Raw genomic sequence first — 17,413 nt, 5'->3', positions numbered from 1 at the left:
GCTGTGCGTCGGTGCATGGGGGAGCCTGACCGGGTACTGTGAGAGGATGCAGTCTGGGGGATTCCGGTGGAGGAAGGGTTTGGGGCTGCTGGAATCAAGCCCAAAGAGAAGCGGTGCAGAGCCGTGAGCTGGGAGGACCAAGCAGGGCAAGTGCCATCTTCGAAGGAGCAGCAGCTGCACAGGGGGCTGCGTGAGGACTGGGGAAGGGGCGAGAGCTGCCAAATTTAGCAAAGAAGAGAAGCAATTCTGTCCACGTCTACTACTATTTTGAGTAAAAGGAATTGTTGCTATTTAGTTGTAGGAGAAATGAGGTAGGTATAAATTATTTTAGGGATCAAAACAGAGGAGAATTGTTTAGATTGAATATGAAACCATGTAAAATGTCTGTACTTCAGGCAGCTTCCAATTTCTTATTCTTAGATTTTAGGATTTGGTTAATTTAGCTGCACTTCTTTCTTCATAGTTCAAAAAAGGATAATGAAAGAAAGAAAAAAGAAAATAAAAGAAAATAAAAAATTTCAGAGAAAGTCATTTTTTAAATTGTGAAATAATGTAGGGAAAAGGATTTCTAGGGTTTGTCTTTTAGTGGCTTTTTGCATGGGGAGAGTCTCTGGAGTATAGTGTAGAGCAGAGTTTCATATGATACAGGGTGCTGCATAGACCTCTGTTTCAGTAAGCCTCTTGGGCTTTTTTTTTTGTTTTTTTTTTTTTAGTTTTTTGGGGGGCTTTTTTGGCTTTTTTTTTAGTTTTAGTTTTGTTGAGAAAGTAGGCTTGGCAATATAAATTATTTTGACAAATTGAGGAAGTTTTTTTAAAAAAAAAAAAAAAGATGTAGCAAAACTTCTGTAGCACGAAGGAAAGCAGACTAAATTATTTCTTCCCTCTGCTCTCTCTCTCTTTCCTTCCCCCAAATGGAAGCAGATCAGTTGTTTCTGAGGTATGTCAAAGATGTCTACTCTGACACTAAGGCACCTGAATTTTTAGGCTGGCCATATGTATAAGTACATGATAATTTCAGATGATGTAAGACTTTAACCCTTGGAGACTTTATCAAGTATCAGCATCATTCATGCTCTTTCAGCCAGGAGTAATGCTCTTTAAATCAACTCTCCATGCTACTTGGGGAATGTTCTCAACACTATGAGGAGGTCTATCTGTCTCATCATCCTGACCCATCGACCCCTTGAAATACAGTACGTTAGGAACAGTTGTGCCCAGAGCTGCTGCTGTTGGGAACAGCTGCCAGTAAGGAAAAAGCAAAAGCCAAGAGGTGGTAGGTCTAAGCAGAAAGCAGGATGAGAAGGCTGGGGAGAAGGTGGACAGGATTTTATTGGGATAAGTATCTGGATGAGCAGATCTACTGTCTGTGGTTTGGAGATACTCCCACTCTTCATCTTTCTTCTGAACTAAGCTGGGCTCAGAGCTTCAGCCAGGCTTTCAGAGAGCTCAGGGGATGACCTTGGCTCCCTTACAGTATTGAGACTGTTTGGGGATTGACTGAGCCAGAGTGAGAAGCATCCCACACTCAGCCTAGGTTGAAGATGACCATGACAGCCTCATTAGAAGTGTCTGGCCATACCGGCTTATCCTGAGAGAGGCAGTAACCAGTACCAGGAGCTTGTAGTCTAGAGCCAAAATCTAAAATGACTGGAGTTAATACCAAATTGTCAGAGATAGCCAAGAGCGTAGGGAGGCCTGTGTTCTTGAGCTGCCTGCGTGTGCCGCAGCTGTGATAGCTGTGCTTCAAGTAAATGGGGTATGTACTGTCTTCAGCACATGATTTCTGCAGGGCTGTCAGCTATGCAAATCAAAGCACTACTTCATGTTGCTAAGATCTCCAAACTATGAACTCCTCAATCTTCACAGGTGTGATGCATGACACTTTTTTTTTTTTTTTAGGTAGTACTTTAAAGTAATACTCAACCCATTACTGTGGCTCCCAGTTATTTTTCTGTGATGCATTTTGTGTCTTTTTTTTGTGTCTCCTAAATTATGTAGAATAATAAGAATAATCATACTCAGGAATGAGTTAGGCCAGCACTGTGTATTTTTTCACACTACTTCTGATAGTGGAAAGCACGTCCTACTATTTATCTTTCTATTTTGAAAGAAATACTAGTGCATTGTGGAATTAAGTTAGTTGACTATCACGGTATGATGGCAAACGTGCTGTTCATCTAATAGCTTGGTTTATATCCCTTTCCAGAGCACAAATAAGATCAAAAAAGAAATTCAAGAGGCAGTGGGATTTAAATGATCCCATCAGTGTGTTCTCAATAGGTTGTGTGATACAAGGTTGCAGAAATTGCATTTTGTGGATATTGAGCTCGAGTTGTGCCCTGGACTGGTTTATGATCCTGAGTATTCCTTGCCTGCTCTTCACTGTTTGCCCACTTGCATGCGTTACAGACTTCTATCTTGTATGCAGCTATCTTGTGAATATTGTGCAACTGTGGAGTTGATAGCTTAATAGTCTGTTTTATGTTACATAATTAAATATTTATCTCTGTAACAGCTAAGTTCTGAGTCAGTTTTTTAGAGGCAGGAAGGAACAGAACAGAATAAAAGTACACCGTTTTAGTTATTTAGCAGAAACCCAGAACTCTTGTAATGTCCTAATCGTTTTGTGCTGTATGAGAAGAAGAAAAATTGGACCAAAATTGCATACAGCAAAAATGAGAGCAGTCACAGAAGTTGAATATATTGAACAAAGATTTAACATTCACAGTTGCAAAGGCTTAATGGAAGGTCTGTTTATTTGTTTAACGAATCTCCTTCCCACTGGACGGGTGGAAATTGAGAGGCCTTCTAAAGCATTACAGAGGTCTGTCTGTCTTAGGTCTGAGCAGCAGAGATTTCTCGGCAGATACTTTTGCAATGTAGATTCCTCTTCCCCCCACCCCCCCTTTTTTTTTGTATTGCTGAGGAAAGGCAGAGCTCTGGTGTCATGCTGGCAGCTAGTAAGCAGCCATAAGGGCACAGAAGAGGGGGTTGAGCACAAATGTGTCAGTACCTAGAAAGGACCCTTCACTTACTGTTCACGTTCACCAGGGCAGTAGCCAAAACTAAAACACATGCAATTGTGTTCCAAAGTTCAGGGCAAACACTGCCAAGCAAGCACTGCTAGCAGCTGCATGCTTTGTTGTCGTTGTATTCATTATGTTTTAACAGCACTCTCTTCTTTAGATGAAAGTTGACCTCATTTAAATTGATCAAACCTTAAAATATAAAAAGGTAAAATCTGAGTATTTGCATTATAGTAGTTCAGATGTCCATAGAATTCCAAGACGACTTTTCTTCAGCTCATTAAAGATTGATACGGAATAATTCTTTACAGTGAGCAGGATCTATAATAAACAATGTTTTGCTGTATGTATATGTATAATTTTATATATACACGTGCATACACATGATTTTGGAAAGAATGTGTGCAGACATGCAGTCTGTGAAAATAATGCTGCGTGATGCTTGATCGGTGTGAGCATGGAGCATGGAAAGCCCGTCAGAACCAAGTAAAAATTCTGAGTTCCTCTTACTATATTTAATCCATGTTCGGATGTTTGGCACATTTCTCACAATGATTATAACACCTTGCAAATTTACCTACTTCAGTCTTTGAACTAGGAAGTGCCGTTTGAAATTGTAACCCTTTGCTTCCTTACTCTAAGGTGTCTCTTAGCTTTGGGGCAGAACAGTGCAACAACAAATAGCACTGAATGGAGTTTGTAGATTTTGCTCATCTAACCTTCATTCTGCGGTATTCACAGAGGAACAGTCTTGGTTGATTTGCTTTCTTTCAGAAAGTGATTGAAGTATGCAACTACCTAACTACCATTAAGTTATGTCCTATGTATATATGCAAGCTAATGTCCCATAGCACTTGCAAGGGTTCTGGAGAGCTTAGAAATACTCACCAAACTGCTTTTTAATGCAAAAGGCTTTAAAAAAAAAAAAAAGAAAAAAAAAGGGTTGGGGGAGACAAACCCCAGTAAATTCCTCATTTTTTGTGTTAAAAAGTTCATTGGTTCATACCCAGCTTTGGCAGACAGTGCTTGAAATACTTTGCAAAAAATGTTTTGTAAGTCAGCGCAGTGTGCACTGTTGGCTCTTCAGTGTTGCTGACCATGAAGATAATAAATAACTGTGGAGTCATAGGTTAGCTAGCTTCATAACAAGTTAAATATAAATGAAATATAACTTAAATTTAACTTTTCTGTATAAACTAAAAGCGGCTGCATCTCGTGTCTTGCTAGGGATAGCATGTTCCTCCTGAGGTAGTTTTCAGCTGTGCAATTTTAACACTACAGAAACCGTAACCATCTTTTCTATCCCTAGAGCCTTCAGTGCAGTGCCGGTCTTGCGTTATTACTCTGTCTTGTGTCTACATGGTCAGGCTTTGCATTCTGGATACTGCATTGGCTTAGTTTCTCTACACTTATATTAGCAAATACAAGATTTTGTTTGCAGTCTTCCTTAAAATAGGAGGGGTCCCCTTTTAATCTTTACCTTCTGCTAGGTCAATACATCATACTGATAACAAAATTAAGAAGCTGTGTTGCAAAATAGTGCTGTGCTCAGCGTATCCCATGAAAGGTGGTGAACTGTCATAATAGCTTTACAGCCCAAATCCGTCTTCATTGCAAGTGTAAATATTAATAATTAAGGATGTTGAATTGAAATCATTATAACTGATTAAAACAGATGCCAGATTTCCTATGAAATGGCAAGTAGTAACCTCTGTCAATATATCCTTCTTTCTCTGCATTTTTTTTTAAACAATTAACCTTTCCTGCCAGTAATTTGCTCACGTATTAGCACTTCTTTTGAGGAAGAAACTTGCATGCTAGCACATACCTCTCACTGCTATTGCTGCTTCTTGATTACACTGTTAGGAAACCTGCATTAGTCTGGTCTCTCCTGAGCCTATGACTGAAAGAACGAGACTTCTGCCGCAACTTTTTATTCTATTTAGCGTTTCCAAGACCTTGTGGAGGGTAGCTCTTTCTGAACGGCCATATTAGTATTTTTGTCTTGTGTTTTGATCTGTCAGTTCCCATCGTCTCTGCCCAAATGGCTTTTGCCAGTTATTGGAAGAATTGTGACTGCTTAAGCAGTAACATAATTAAGTTTCATTTGACCGAATCTCAGCTTTGGGCAGCTGTAGTTCGCCCTTGCTTTATGAGAATAGCACGGCTCGGTACCAAGCACTTCTTAGGTAGCCTCCTCTGTTATATCGTGTGATACTTCTCACGGGCAGTGCTGCTCGTCTGGTAGGCTTTCAGGAGGAGCGACGGAGCGAGAGGCTGGAGCGCTGGTGCTGTGGCAGGGCGGGGATGAGCGAGGAATTCCCCGCCGGGCCGGGGAGACGCCACGCCGTGAGGAGGGAGCTGGCGCGTCGGGGCAGGCAGGCGCGTGGGCAGGGGCGGCGGCAGCAGGAGAACAGGAGGGGAGGCACAACCGGGCTGTGAAGGATTTGAAAACCAAATAGAAACCAGTGGTTTGGATTCTAAGATCAGGACTAGTGATTGTAATCTGGGTAGTGTGCTGATACGATGCAATGTAAACTACATCAATGCTTCCAGATAGGTAGAGGTTCAAGACTGCCGCTTTGCAAGTTCCAGGCCACAGACCAAAGTCCAGAGAGCATTTTCCTGGGAAATAAAAGAGGACAAAGGGCAAAAAATTAAAGTTTATATTCTGATAAAGTTTTTTTTATGTTTAATAAGTATTGGTTGAATATGACTGAGAAATGTTTTACATTATTTGGGCCTCTCCCACTCCATTTTTCTTCTTCGAAAAAGATTTTTTTCTTTTCTCCGCTGCTCTAAACCCTGTGTCGCATCTGCTGCCTGGCTTGCTGGTCTTGTCTCTGTGATGTGCAACCTGATCAGTACCTGAAATCCAAGGCTTAGAGAATTGCATTTTGAGGGTGTAGTTCTCCGTGGTTTACCAAGGTTTATGTTTCCCGGTGTTACAGTCCCTGCGGATTGCTCCTGCGCTGCTCTACCTTCGCTGCAGACAGAGAGGCTTTCTTTCCGGGCTGCCCCTTATCCGCTGGTTTATCATGTCGAATTCAGATGGGAGGACAATAGTTGTTCTGTGAAGACAGTAGATGGGAAAGATGCTTGATGTCTACAGAGATGTGGGATAAATGGTTTTGTCTACAGAAGGACTTTAACTTTTGAGATTCTTTCGTGTTCTGAAGATGGGTGTTTCAAGTCGAAGTGCAGTTCAGTTAGCAACCCTCTGCCACCTCCTTAGGGGGACCCTGCTTCCCATCTGTGGTGTTCTGGCAGCTTAGATCATGTGTCAAGGTTCCCTGAGGATTTTCTCACCCATAAAGAGCCTCTTCTATAACAGCATTAATCTGTGCAAAGAGGTGTGTTTCATAGATGGGGCAGGATAGGTAACGTCGTTTCAGAATTTTCATGAAATAGAATAATAATAATAAAAAAGTTACAGCAAGAGCTGTAGGATGAATTTACCCTTTCATGCAGTGATTTGCATCTTACCTTACTAATGGGACAGAGGATATTTTATATTTTTGTCCTTTTAATCTCTTAATAGAACATTTCACTGGAGTACGGTAAAAGACAAATTATTTATACAGCTGCAGCCATATCTGAGAAAATAGCAAAGATTTTTTGAAATGACACTTGGGAAAACCTGTGGTTCTCCCCACCATTATATAAGATATTGATATGGAAGATGATGCCATCATAGTCCTAAGAAATAATTCTTAAAATTACAAAAAAATCAAGATGATTTGAATGTGAAACCCTTGATAATGATCTGTGAAAGGTATTGCACTAACTTCATCTGAAGAATATGAAGTTTGAATTTTAATACAAAAAGTGAATACAAGACAATCATTTATATAGGAAATTCCGGCAAGAGTAGTAAAACTCTCAATTTCTGAATGTAAGAGTAATTGATATGGACAGATGTGTATCTGGAATCGTCTTTGTAACGGAACCAACGCAGTGCCCACTGGGTCTAGAATTTGATGAAAGTAAAGAAATGTATGTTTGGTTAGAAAAGGAGAATCATCCGCTATCTTTGAAATTTCCTTTGCTGGGAACAGATCACGGATTAGATTCTTAAGATGTGGCTGTCCTTGGGACAGGATGTGAGAAGGTGATCCTTCAGAGCCCTGGTTTTGTCCATGCAAAGCTGCTTAATGCCACACAGTGGGGTCACATAACACCAGACTGCAGCACAGAAGCTGTAGTGAGGTCATCAAGCCGTCATGGATGGATGCAGTCTGCCACGTCCTTTAGCAGAAGTCTAACAAATACCAAGAATGTCTGTTGGATTCAGTTTTGGAATGGAGAACAGCAAATGAACAGTTATTCAGGTTTTAGCAGGTAAACTGAAGCTTCCTCAGCTGCACAAAACTTGGAGATGGGATGAAACAATATGGTTTTGAAATTTCAGTCTTATGAAATACGGAGTATTTGCTCAATTTATGTTATTTAAAAAGTAGATTAAATGCTGAATACATTAAAAATACTTCTGCTAAGCTCAGTTTAACCTAGACAGATTCCTGAAAACATAAATTATATATATATTTCACATTTACAAAGTTTTCCCAGTTTAGCTTACAAATTACAATATAACTCTTCTTTTAAAAAGTTTTCTTTTGCATTTCCTTCCCCTGTGCTTTAAATGTGAATCTTTTGATTGTATCCTGCTTTCTTTTGCTACATAGATTTGTAGTAATCATGAATGTATACTTATGAGTTAACTCATTGTTTAATTGATTATAATAATAAGCGATACAGCAGATCATTATATAATTCATTCAAATGAACCTGCGTTAACTCAGTAAATGGTTGGGAACAGTACGCTTGCTGCTTGGCAAAAGATTTTTGAAAGGGACTCTGGTCTTGGACCTTTTTTGCAGTATGATTGCAAACCATATTTTTTATTTTATCATATTTTATATTTTATACTGCTTTAATATCGCAAACATGCTTTTGTGGTTCTCCTCCTCCCCGATTGCTTGTTTTCAGTAATACTTCAATGTATTTTAGAATCTGTTTTATTTAATCTGTTTTTGCTGTTAAACTCCATCCATCCTTTTGCATTTTATTCAACTCGTACAGTATCAAGACTGATCAGTCTTGCTTTCTGGTTATTACATAGGGACCTCATGTTACAAAGTTGGTCTTCAGAGACCATTCAAATATGATCCGAATCAGCTTCTATTGGAATGTACTGTATTAATGAAATTTTTTTTTATGTGAGTTTTTCCCCTTTTAGTGATTTTGAGTTTTTCTGAACCTTTGCAGACAATTTTTGATTGCAGTTCTGTAAACATTTACATGTGCACTGAAGTTTATGTGCAATTATAATCTCTTTGACTTCAAGATCATATTTAACGTGTGCATGAATGTTGCAACATTACGGGGGTTGTGTTTGTGAGAATATTAGTTATAATTGAAAGAGGAAAGAAAAGCATCTCTGCCAACAAATATTTAAAAATGGTAAGGTATATTTAAGAAAAGTGTCTCTTTTCCAAATTTAGTAGTTGTGTTAATTTACTATTTATGTTGCCTAATGATCTTGTGATATGGGCAATTAGTGGCTTTGCAGTGAAAAATGTATAAATAAAAAAATACATTCATTATCTTAGGCATCATCTGTTCCATTGACAAAGGCACAGATGTGAAATTTATCTCAATAATTAGATTTGTAATTATTGTATCATTCTCGGGTTGATAAATTATTGCTTTTCATGGCATGTGATTTGGAGCCACAGATCATGTAACACAAATAGGTTTAATCAGTGAGTGCTGATTCTAAACTGAGGCTTTTTCAGATGATGCTTGTGTATTTTTATATATTATAAAAAGGAAGTGTATGGCAGAGAAACAAGCTGTGGACAAGGAAGACTATTTTGTATGCTACAAGAGTGTGCTAGTCTTTGCACAGAGCAGTAAGTGTGCAAACCTGAAAATTATCTATGGTGTGTTTTCTGTGGAAACTGCTGTCTTTGCCAGTATCCAGCATGATGATTCTAGGCTTTTTGGAAACATGCCACTGCTAAAACAATAGCCCTGCTTTTTAAAAGGAGACTTGGAGGTGAAGGAACAAAGTAGCCCCAAGTAAAAATGTCCATATGCAGTACGTGCTCTATTTCTGATGCTAATGTCTTCTTTCTCCTTATCTTTCTGCCCACAGTTGTAGAACAAGCAACAGGAAGAGTTTGATGGGCAATGGCCAGTCTCCAGCTCTGCCTCGACCTCATTCACCTCTCTCAGCTCATGCAGGTGATTCATTTTCTTCTATCCTACAGCCAGTAGTATTAATTTTTAAAATCTCTATATGAGGAGGAGAAGAAAATAGCCAAATTCTCTACTACACTACTTCTGTTTCCATTGCTTGTAATAGCAAGAATGTGCATATCACTGCTGCGTAAAGTCCAAATCTCTGGTCAGTGTAAATCCATAAACCCTAGCTTACAGTGAGAAGCAGTCTAAAAATATCCAACAGATCACAGCTATTTTTCCCCCTTGCATTCTGACACATCCTGTTCCCTGTCTCCCTCCCCGTCTTCCCCCCCCCCCCCCCATTTCAATTTCTTCTCCGGGGCCAGCAAAATTTGAAAAGTATACAGAATAGTTTGTGGTAGCATGGTAAAGGTAGTGGGGCCAGTGGAATTGGGCGTTACATTCTATTCCTAATGCTGTTGCTCCCTAGGATGTTTGATGTTAGGCAAGTTGCTGGAAACTTCTGTGCTTTGATTTCCACAGCAATAAATTGTTGATAATTTGTTTCATTTGTAAAGCATTTTGAGATTGAATGGATGTCCCAAAATAGGAAATTTTATTGATATGGTTGTTCATTTTGAAAAGGAACATTTTTAGTATATCAAAACACATTTCACCAAAGACTTTTCTCTTATGTTTTCTGGACATTGGCTGTAATTACATGCCAGAATTAAAGCCCTACATCAATACATGTGTATGCAAGGACACTGGGTACATTGCTGCTCTCAGATAGTGCTTTCAGATAGATGGTAAAAGAGAAGGTGCAGAATTTCAGCTGCATTTTTCAAGAGGTTGGTGAGTTTAGTAAGACGTCTGCAGTTTTCTTGTGGAAGCAATATTATAAGAGAAAGATGGTGGGTTCTCGCTGAGCAGCAGGTTGTCACAGAGCCAGGAACTCAGAAGAGCTCATGAAGATTAGTGAAGAGTTCAAGGCAACATTATTTTTTATATTTTTTATCTTTAAGAAAAAAAGAAAACCCCTGTGGTGGAAATCATTTAAAACTAAAAAATAAAATGGTGAAATTGGGGGGGGGGCTGTCCCTCCACCCCACAGATCACTAATGTAGAACAGGGCATCTGTCATTGCCATAGCAAGAGACTTTAGTTGTTCTGTGCTGCCACGATGAGAGCAGTAACAGCTCCTGCAGTGCGAGTTAGCATGTCCGTGGCTCTGAGTGACTGCTCCAGAGTTTGGAAACTCATGGCTTAGATCAGCTCTCCACAGCAGGCTTCAGAAGTCTTGAGTGAGCAACACACATGACCTGTGGGCCTGAATATAAGTTGTGAACGTGAGAGAGGCCAAAGAATTCCTGTTTGGCAGGGGCTTGGATGCCTTCAGCATGTTGCTTCATCTTTTTGAGTCAGTTCCTCAAACCCTAAAAAGGGAATAATAATGCTGGTGTCATAAAGCTGTTGACAAGCTGCTTCGAAAGTGGAAAAAGGATAGTATAAGGATTAAGACAGGTCAAGTGCAGCTGTTCTTTTCCTTAAACTGAGCAGTACGTGCTGTGTGTTCACAGCTTGGTGGAAGCTTGGCCACTTCTGCAGTTACCCAGACTGCACTAGATTCTCTGCTGATATGTTCTCCCAAGATATACATGCCAAACACTCCAGCAGTGGTGGAAGTCCTGGTGTTGAGGATTTGCATGTATACATCCCTATTATTACTTTTCCCCTACATATAATTATTTACAGTAAATACTTCCACAACCATTGACTCTTAACTTAGCTGGCTAGTGTGCTTAGACTAGGCTCCCAAAGGCACAGTTTGAAGTTAGAGCAAGCTCACAGTCACCCTTGAAAGGGTTTCTTTTTTTCTCTAGTGATTCATTAGATACTGTCTAGAGTTGATTTGCTAGCCAAGTTAAATTCTTAAAATTTGGGCAGTGCGAATGCAATCCAGATTAAATAAAGATACAGATGTTTTGGTTAAAAGCACAGAGAAGCCACATTAGTGCAAATTTTCATCTTCTACATCTACAGTAGGAGTTAAGTGCTGAGTGTTTAATGCACACAAATCCCTGGTAACTTTCATCTTAAGAGAGGGTGTGGATTTTTAGCTGTGATGCTAGAGCCACCAGGTCTTACCTACACTGTCACTCAGCTCTGCTTCCTGCTTTCCCTTGCAGCTAAGTGCAGCATACCTGGCTAAGGGACAGCATGTTCCATATAGCCTGCTGGATTTATTCCTTCTGGCATTCCTTGGCTGGGAGGGATAACTCCAAGTCAGAGAGGCTTCCTTGACTCCACCAAGAGAACCTGGTATATCTGCTGTCCAGCTGGATCATTTTAAGGTCTTTTTTGATTCTCAGCTGCTTTGCAGAGGTAGTAAGAAGACTCTACTGGAAAAGTTTCTGAATCAGAACACTGGTTTTTTTGCACTCTGCACTGGTCAGTCTCTAAAAGCTTCTTTGCTGTAAACAAAGGTGCACATTGGCTTGGCTAATTTACACTTAGAGTCCCTCATTTTTCAGTCCTTCTACCAAGAGCATGGATTATATGCTCCAAGTCTCAAAGGAACTAGGGGTTTCCCGCTTTAACATCTTCACATCTTTCTTATTAGTGGCTGCGGTTAGAGGAGGAAACAATAGAAACAGAGAAGGGGAAAAAAACCAAAATAGTTCCCAATCCTAGAGGAAGATGGGCAAGCTAAACATGCAGCAAAAGATCAGTGCTGACATTCACTGGAAACAGGTAATTGCATACATATTTGGGATATCTGTCCCAGTGATATGCAGATATTGGAGAGATCCTACTCTAGAAAAGAGTTTTATGCTTTGTTGTCAAAGCTCAGTTTTGTGCCAGAAATCTTGTTAGGCTGATGCAGCTTTCCCTGCAGAGAGCCTGCCTTTCCCCTTGCTGAAAATACAAAAAATTCCATTAGATGCACTCATTTAATTAGGTTGACTAGGATACTGGCTTGATGTTTGTCCCATCTTGGCCTCTACTGCAGGTTCTTATCGCTTTATTTTAGACTATTTTAATTTAATAAACCTGGGATCAATTCTATTAATCATCTTCTTGAGAACTCTTCAGTGTTGTCCTGTGCCTTTTTTGCATAATCTAATAAAATTGTTTCCATTGGTTGAGACTTTAGTGCCTCAGAGCTATCTGAACTCAGTGTTTTCATCGCTTGTGTGGACACCCTTTGATCCATCGGCAGCCTGTTCCCTTTTACATCAATGCATTGCCCTCGTTGGGAGAAAAGGCAAGATCTAGGCACTTACTGCATCATTTTTGCCTACGTCTCATCCCTGAGCTGAGTTTCGTGTGGACCACAAGTTTAAGCTACCTGCTTTCTTTTCCCCCAAGACCTCACATCTCTAAAGGCGAAGGAAATGCTACACACATCCTCTGTGTCAACGAAAGCAAGGTGTGTGAAGGCATGTTATGAGTCTAACAAGGTGGAGCTCTATTAGTCAGAGCACACTGCATCAGCACTCATGCCAATCTCTGTGGCTTTACTCAAGAATGTTTTCATCTTTGACACCTACAGAGTGATCATTTAGAGGTCTGATTGCACCTTCAGAAATAATGTGCCATTGCTTCAGACCTGCTGAAGAACTGATCAGCTTGCTCCTGGGTAATCATAACAATGTGGGTTGTGACTGGGGTTGTCCAAAACTCAGATTAGATGTGAGCAGTATAGGTCAACTGTAGAAGAGGAGCTTGCTTGAGCATAATCAGAATTCTTCGAGGTGCATATTCCAGGTGTGCATTCGACACCCATACTCTTCCTTGTAGTCCTGTTTTTCTCACAAGTTGAGATGGACTTGAAGGCACAGTGTGGCCTCTAGTTTAAATAGAAGGGGAATGTTTGAGGAGGAGCAGTGGCCCAAACTTAGGATGGTTCTAATTGCCCCATTTGAAAAAGATGTGTAGAGATCTCAGTGACCTTTATTACTGATGAGTTGCTTCCTTTTTTCAGCAGCTCCCAAGAAATGCTTGTCGGTGCTAAAGAGTTACTTTGTGTTGAGTTCTTTTGGTTTGGTTCCAGTTTGCGTGCATCCCCCTGGCATCCCCTCTCCCCAGTTTATTTGCTCTGAACATAGTGCAAGATTGCTCCCACGAAGGAATTTGTTTTAATCTTTGCAGATGCTAGCTGAATTAAACACTGAATTTTTAAGATAGATTTAAAGAAGTTTTTTTTTAATTGATAGCCTTACTGTCTCAGCCTTATGTTCATGTGGTAGGATGGGGGGAGAGCAAGTGAGAGAGCACCACCTTGATGAATCAAATACATTGTGCAGGATTCAAGCAATGCATGAGTAGCAGCAGTGAAAGGAGAGACAGATTCATTGGTAAGTAGCAGGAGACAGTGAAGGCTTGTCATGGGCTATAATAAAAAGTTATCAGATCAGTAAGTAGTCCAAAGCTTGAGAGATCACAAAGAGGTTTAAGGGGCCTGAGTCTGAGGGTTAAAAAAGGGAAAGGCAGAAGAAAATGTATGCAGCAAATATATCTATCACATGCATTAAGTACTAATACAATAAATTTAATAATGCCCTTTTCATCTGTCCAGGACTTGAAGCTAGCTACAGAAATAATTCATGTTGATGGAAGGCCAGCTTTTAGTTTGCATCCAGTGTCTCCCACTATACCTTATGCATATCTGTAAGGGTCATTTAAAAACTTCAAGAATGATCTCGGCTTTTAAAATCTTTCTCTTTCGTACCAGGACAGAGAACAAATGTATACCAGTGTCATTTCTCTGGTTTCAAACTTTTGTGGTTACTAATAACTGTCTTGAGTTAGTCTGAACTTCTTTAGCCTTTGGTATCTGGGCTGGCAGCAGTTAAACCTGCTGAAAGTTTTTGCAGGAACTGTGGATACATTCAGAGTTGTGGGAGGTGAAGGGTTGCAGTATCAGCTTGGACAGCGTCTGGTGCTGTTGCCAGTAATGTCCGGCTGAATGCCTGCTGCTGCGTCGGCAGGTCTTGTGCACCACCCAGCAAAGTGAATGATTATAATCTCGGCAAGTCAGAGCGCTCAGGTGTCCCCACCTCTGCAGTCACTGGAGCTTGTTCCTGTGGGTGATGGTAACCTTAATGATTAACAGTCACATGTGGTGCTGCTTAGTTGTAGCTGCTGTGGGAACAAGATCTAGCTGTTAGGAAAAATGCTCTAAACCTTGTTTGTCTGTATCTTAGTAAAATGTTTTGTGTGTACCATATGGTGCCACTAAGACAGGTACTAGGACGAGAATTGCAAGGTAAGTAATATATCGGTTAAAGGAAAGAGGACAGAAGTTGGTGCTAAAAAGAAAAATACAAAGCAGGAGGGCAGGTTATCAGTAGGGTCCTCAGATCTTGCTTTTGTGTCCAAACCTGTTCGATCTTTTCATAAGTAACATTGACATAAAATTACTGTAGGTGATTCAAGTGAGAAGGCATCCAGGACGGAGCAGCATTTGAAAATTGGGTTGAGGTGACTGAATGATCTCAAGTATTGGATTAAAAAAGTATGAAATTACATAGCAGCATGCAAAATTTTGTACTGGGGGGCCAGTAACAAAGATGTCTACTGTCAGCTCTGGACTCATCCTGTACAAGGAATTTAGGGAAGGATCTGAGTGCATTTTTGGATCAAATGATGTTTGCAAGGACTGATATTGTATAGCCATGAAAATCAAATCCTCTCTTCCCATGAGGGAAGCCATTTTCAGTTGAGTCTGGGAAGATTTCATGCCACTGAATAATGTCCCAGTTTTCATCTGGGATACCGCATACTGTTTTGGTTATACATGTCCAAGTGGGATCACATGAGGAGAAAGGCTAAGGGTATAGAATGGGAGAGCTTTTCATATAAGACTAAAAGATTGAGGCTTGTTTGACCTAACAAAAGGAAGACTGAAAAGCTTATACTGTCATCTAAATCAACCAGAGAGATTTTCTGCAGGGAGTGGAAAGACAAATACATGCTGGCCATATATACTTTTAAAAAAAATGGAAGATTCTAGGAGAATGTGAGGAATGCTGAAGGATCTTCCAGTAAGTATGGCAGTGGCAAGCAACCTGTTCCTGTTCCAACCTCCTGGAGTCAGTAAATTTATGAATGGGATTGCATGATGTATTTGCCTAAAGCAATATTTCATGGCCAAGGAGGTCTTACCTCCAATCCATAATCCTCTTTCTAAACATGTTGCCGACTTTTACTTTGAGAGTAGGCTTTTCTCTAAGTGTCAAAAATTGTTCTGTAGTAAAGCTGTTCTCTTCATGCCGTGCTAGAGGAACAGTCAAAAATCATACATTTTTCATGGTGAAATACAGGAGTGCTAAAAGACAAAGATAAGAAGGTAGCGCTCTGATTCTGTTTTCAGAAGAAAACTGATGTTTGAAGAAAAGAAAATAATACAGTATTTCAACTTTTCTGACTGCTGCTGTGTGTAGAATAATAAAAACTGTTTTGCTGAAATCAGACTTTTTATTCAGTCTCACTCTCGGACAGAGTAAAACCAGTTTCAGAGGACCTGGTGTTATTTAGGGAATAATGTAGAAAGGAAAGAGTAAGTAGTAAGTTGCATCCAGATTCAATTGACTTTTAAATAATATGATATCAAAATATAATATTGCCACTATTTTATTTCTTTAAGTAGTGATCAGAACACGCAAAGATGCCACTGTTCCTGGTATGTCCATTCCCTGTGTTTTTAAGTGTGTAGTTTGTGTGGTGTCCTCTTGTTGTTATCCCTGCTGTGTGCCAGTACTTTGGTAATTGTGCCATGTCTTATAGGGGGAAATTTCAGATTTCCTCTGGACATAGGCTGGAATGTTAATTCCAGTTCAGAGAAATGAGAATAACGTAGACATGGATACAGAGTTCTGTCGAAGGTCTCTTACCCCTTCATGTCTAGCTAGTATTAATGTCTCCCAAATGCAAGTGCTACAGAGCATGCCAGGAGACTTCAGTGACATCCAGGATGGGAGTATGAGATCTCCTTGAAGCAAGCCAGCTGCTAACCATAATGAAGTTATTTAGCGAAAAGTCTGGGTAGAGAAAGCCTGGCAAACAGATTTAAAGAGCTTGCAAATGTTCCCTGCTCTGTCTGGGAAAAGTCATTTGCTGGTGTGAAGCATAATTAATCCAGCTTTAGAAATAGCTTGAGCTCCTCACCTGTGAGCAGATCTCAGTGGAAAGCACCTGGGGAAGGGTTTGAAATGATCCTGCTGCGCAGCTGTGCGTTCTGCAGACTTGCCCAGTTCGTTACAGTATGAAAGTGAGACCTGTAACTGTTGGTGGTTTCTTGTATATTGTTCACTTCACAGCATGGGTTCACCACCAGATAAACTGGCACAGAAGAATGTATGTCCTGTGGATATATTATATTGCTGTGGTGCTGATGTACTGTGATTCATTTAAAAAGACCATCCAATAATGATGCCAAGACTTCAAACCGGAGTTGACTTTGATCCATCAGGAGTTTGGGTTAGCAATTATCATTAATTTCTTATTCCCTTGGTACTATCAGAAAGTCTTTGCATCAGAAGCTCTTTATTTCGTAAGCAGACAGCTATCAAAATGCATTAATAGTATACAGTGAAAGTAGCATATGCCTTTTTAAAAGATTTAATACATTTTCCCTTTGTGGCAAAGACACAGGACTTCTTGAAGATAATTACAAAACAATCACACAATTTAATTAATCTGGGTATCGTTTTCTCAACAATAGCTGCTTGCAAAATGAGGCCCCCCCTTGTATTGTTGTTAGGTAAAGTATTGTTCTGGTATGCTGATTGCCTGTTCACTATGTTACTTCTCCCAGAGGATGGTGGAGTTAATTATGTACCTAAACCTGACTGGTGGTCAGACATTACTTTATCAGGTCAGAAACATCAGCAGTCATCTCAGCAGCGTAGAGATACCCAAGGACTAAAACATACAACAGTCAGAAGATCCCTAAGAACAGCAGGATTTGAGTAATAAGCATTGCACATATGGGCAGAGAATTAACTGGCACTGGTTTTCATTTGAAAGTCTCTCAGGTATTAACTTGCAGATGGGTGGATGAATGCTGTGATGGATGAAGGTCACGTATAGGACTCTGCTTCTAACCTATCTTGCTTTTCTGGAATACCACACCTCAAACCAGTAGTCACTTCTCCGGTCATTTGGAGTTTGGATTTTTCATTCTCTGTTTC

The 17,413-nt window shown here is 40.1% G+C and overlaps 1 protein-coding gene across 4 annotated transcripts in view; it reads left to right on the top strand.

Moving 5' to 3' along the window:
• The window catches only part of LOC112987026 (microtubule-associated serine/threonine-protein kinase 4), a 290,231-nt gene that overhangs the window by 207,199 nt on the left and 65,619 nt on the right, over window positions 1-17,413 (top strand). For all 4 annotated transcript variants that reach the window (XM_026106671.2, XM_026106668.2, XM_064502327.1 and 1 more), the window contains one exon: window positions 9,187-9,275. In XM_026106671.2, the coding sequence (XP_025962456.2) occupies window positions 9,187-9,275 (89 nt within the window). The remainder of the gene's footprint in view (window positions 1-9,186; window positions 9,276-17,413) is intronic.

This window comes from Dromaius novaehollandiae, chromosome Z (assembly GCF_036370855.1).
Source record: "Dromaius novaehollandiae isolate bDroNov1 chromosome Z, bDroNov1.hap1, whole genome shotgun sequence".
Taxonomy (NCBI): domain Eukaryota; kingdom Metazoa; phylum Chordata; class Aves; order Casuariiformes; family Dromaiidae; genus Dromaius; species Dromaius novaehollandiae.
The sequence above is the reverse complement of the archived record's forward strand: the minus strand, read 5'-3'. Positions and strand labels throughout refer to the sequence as shown.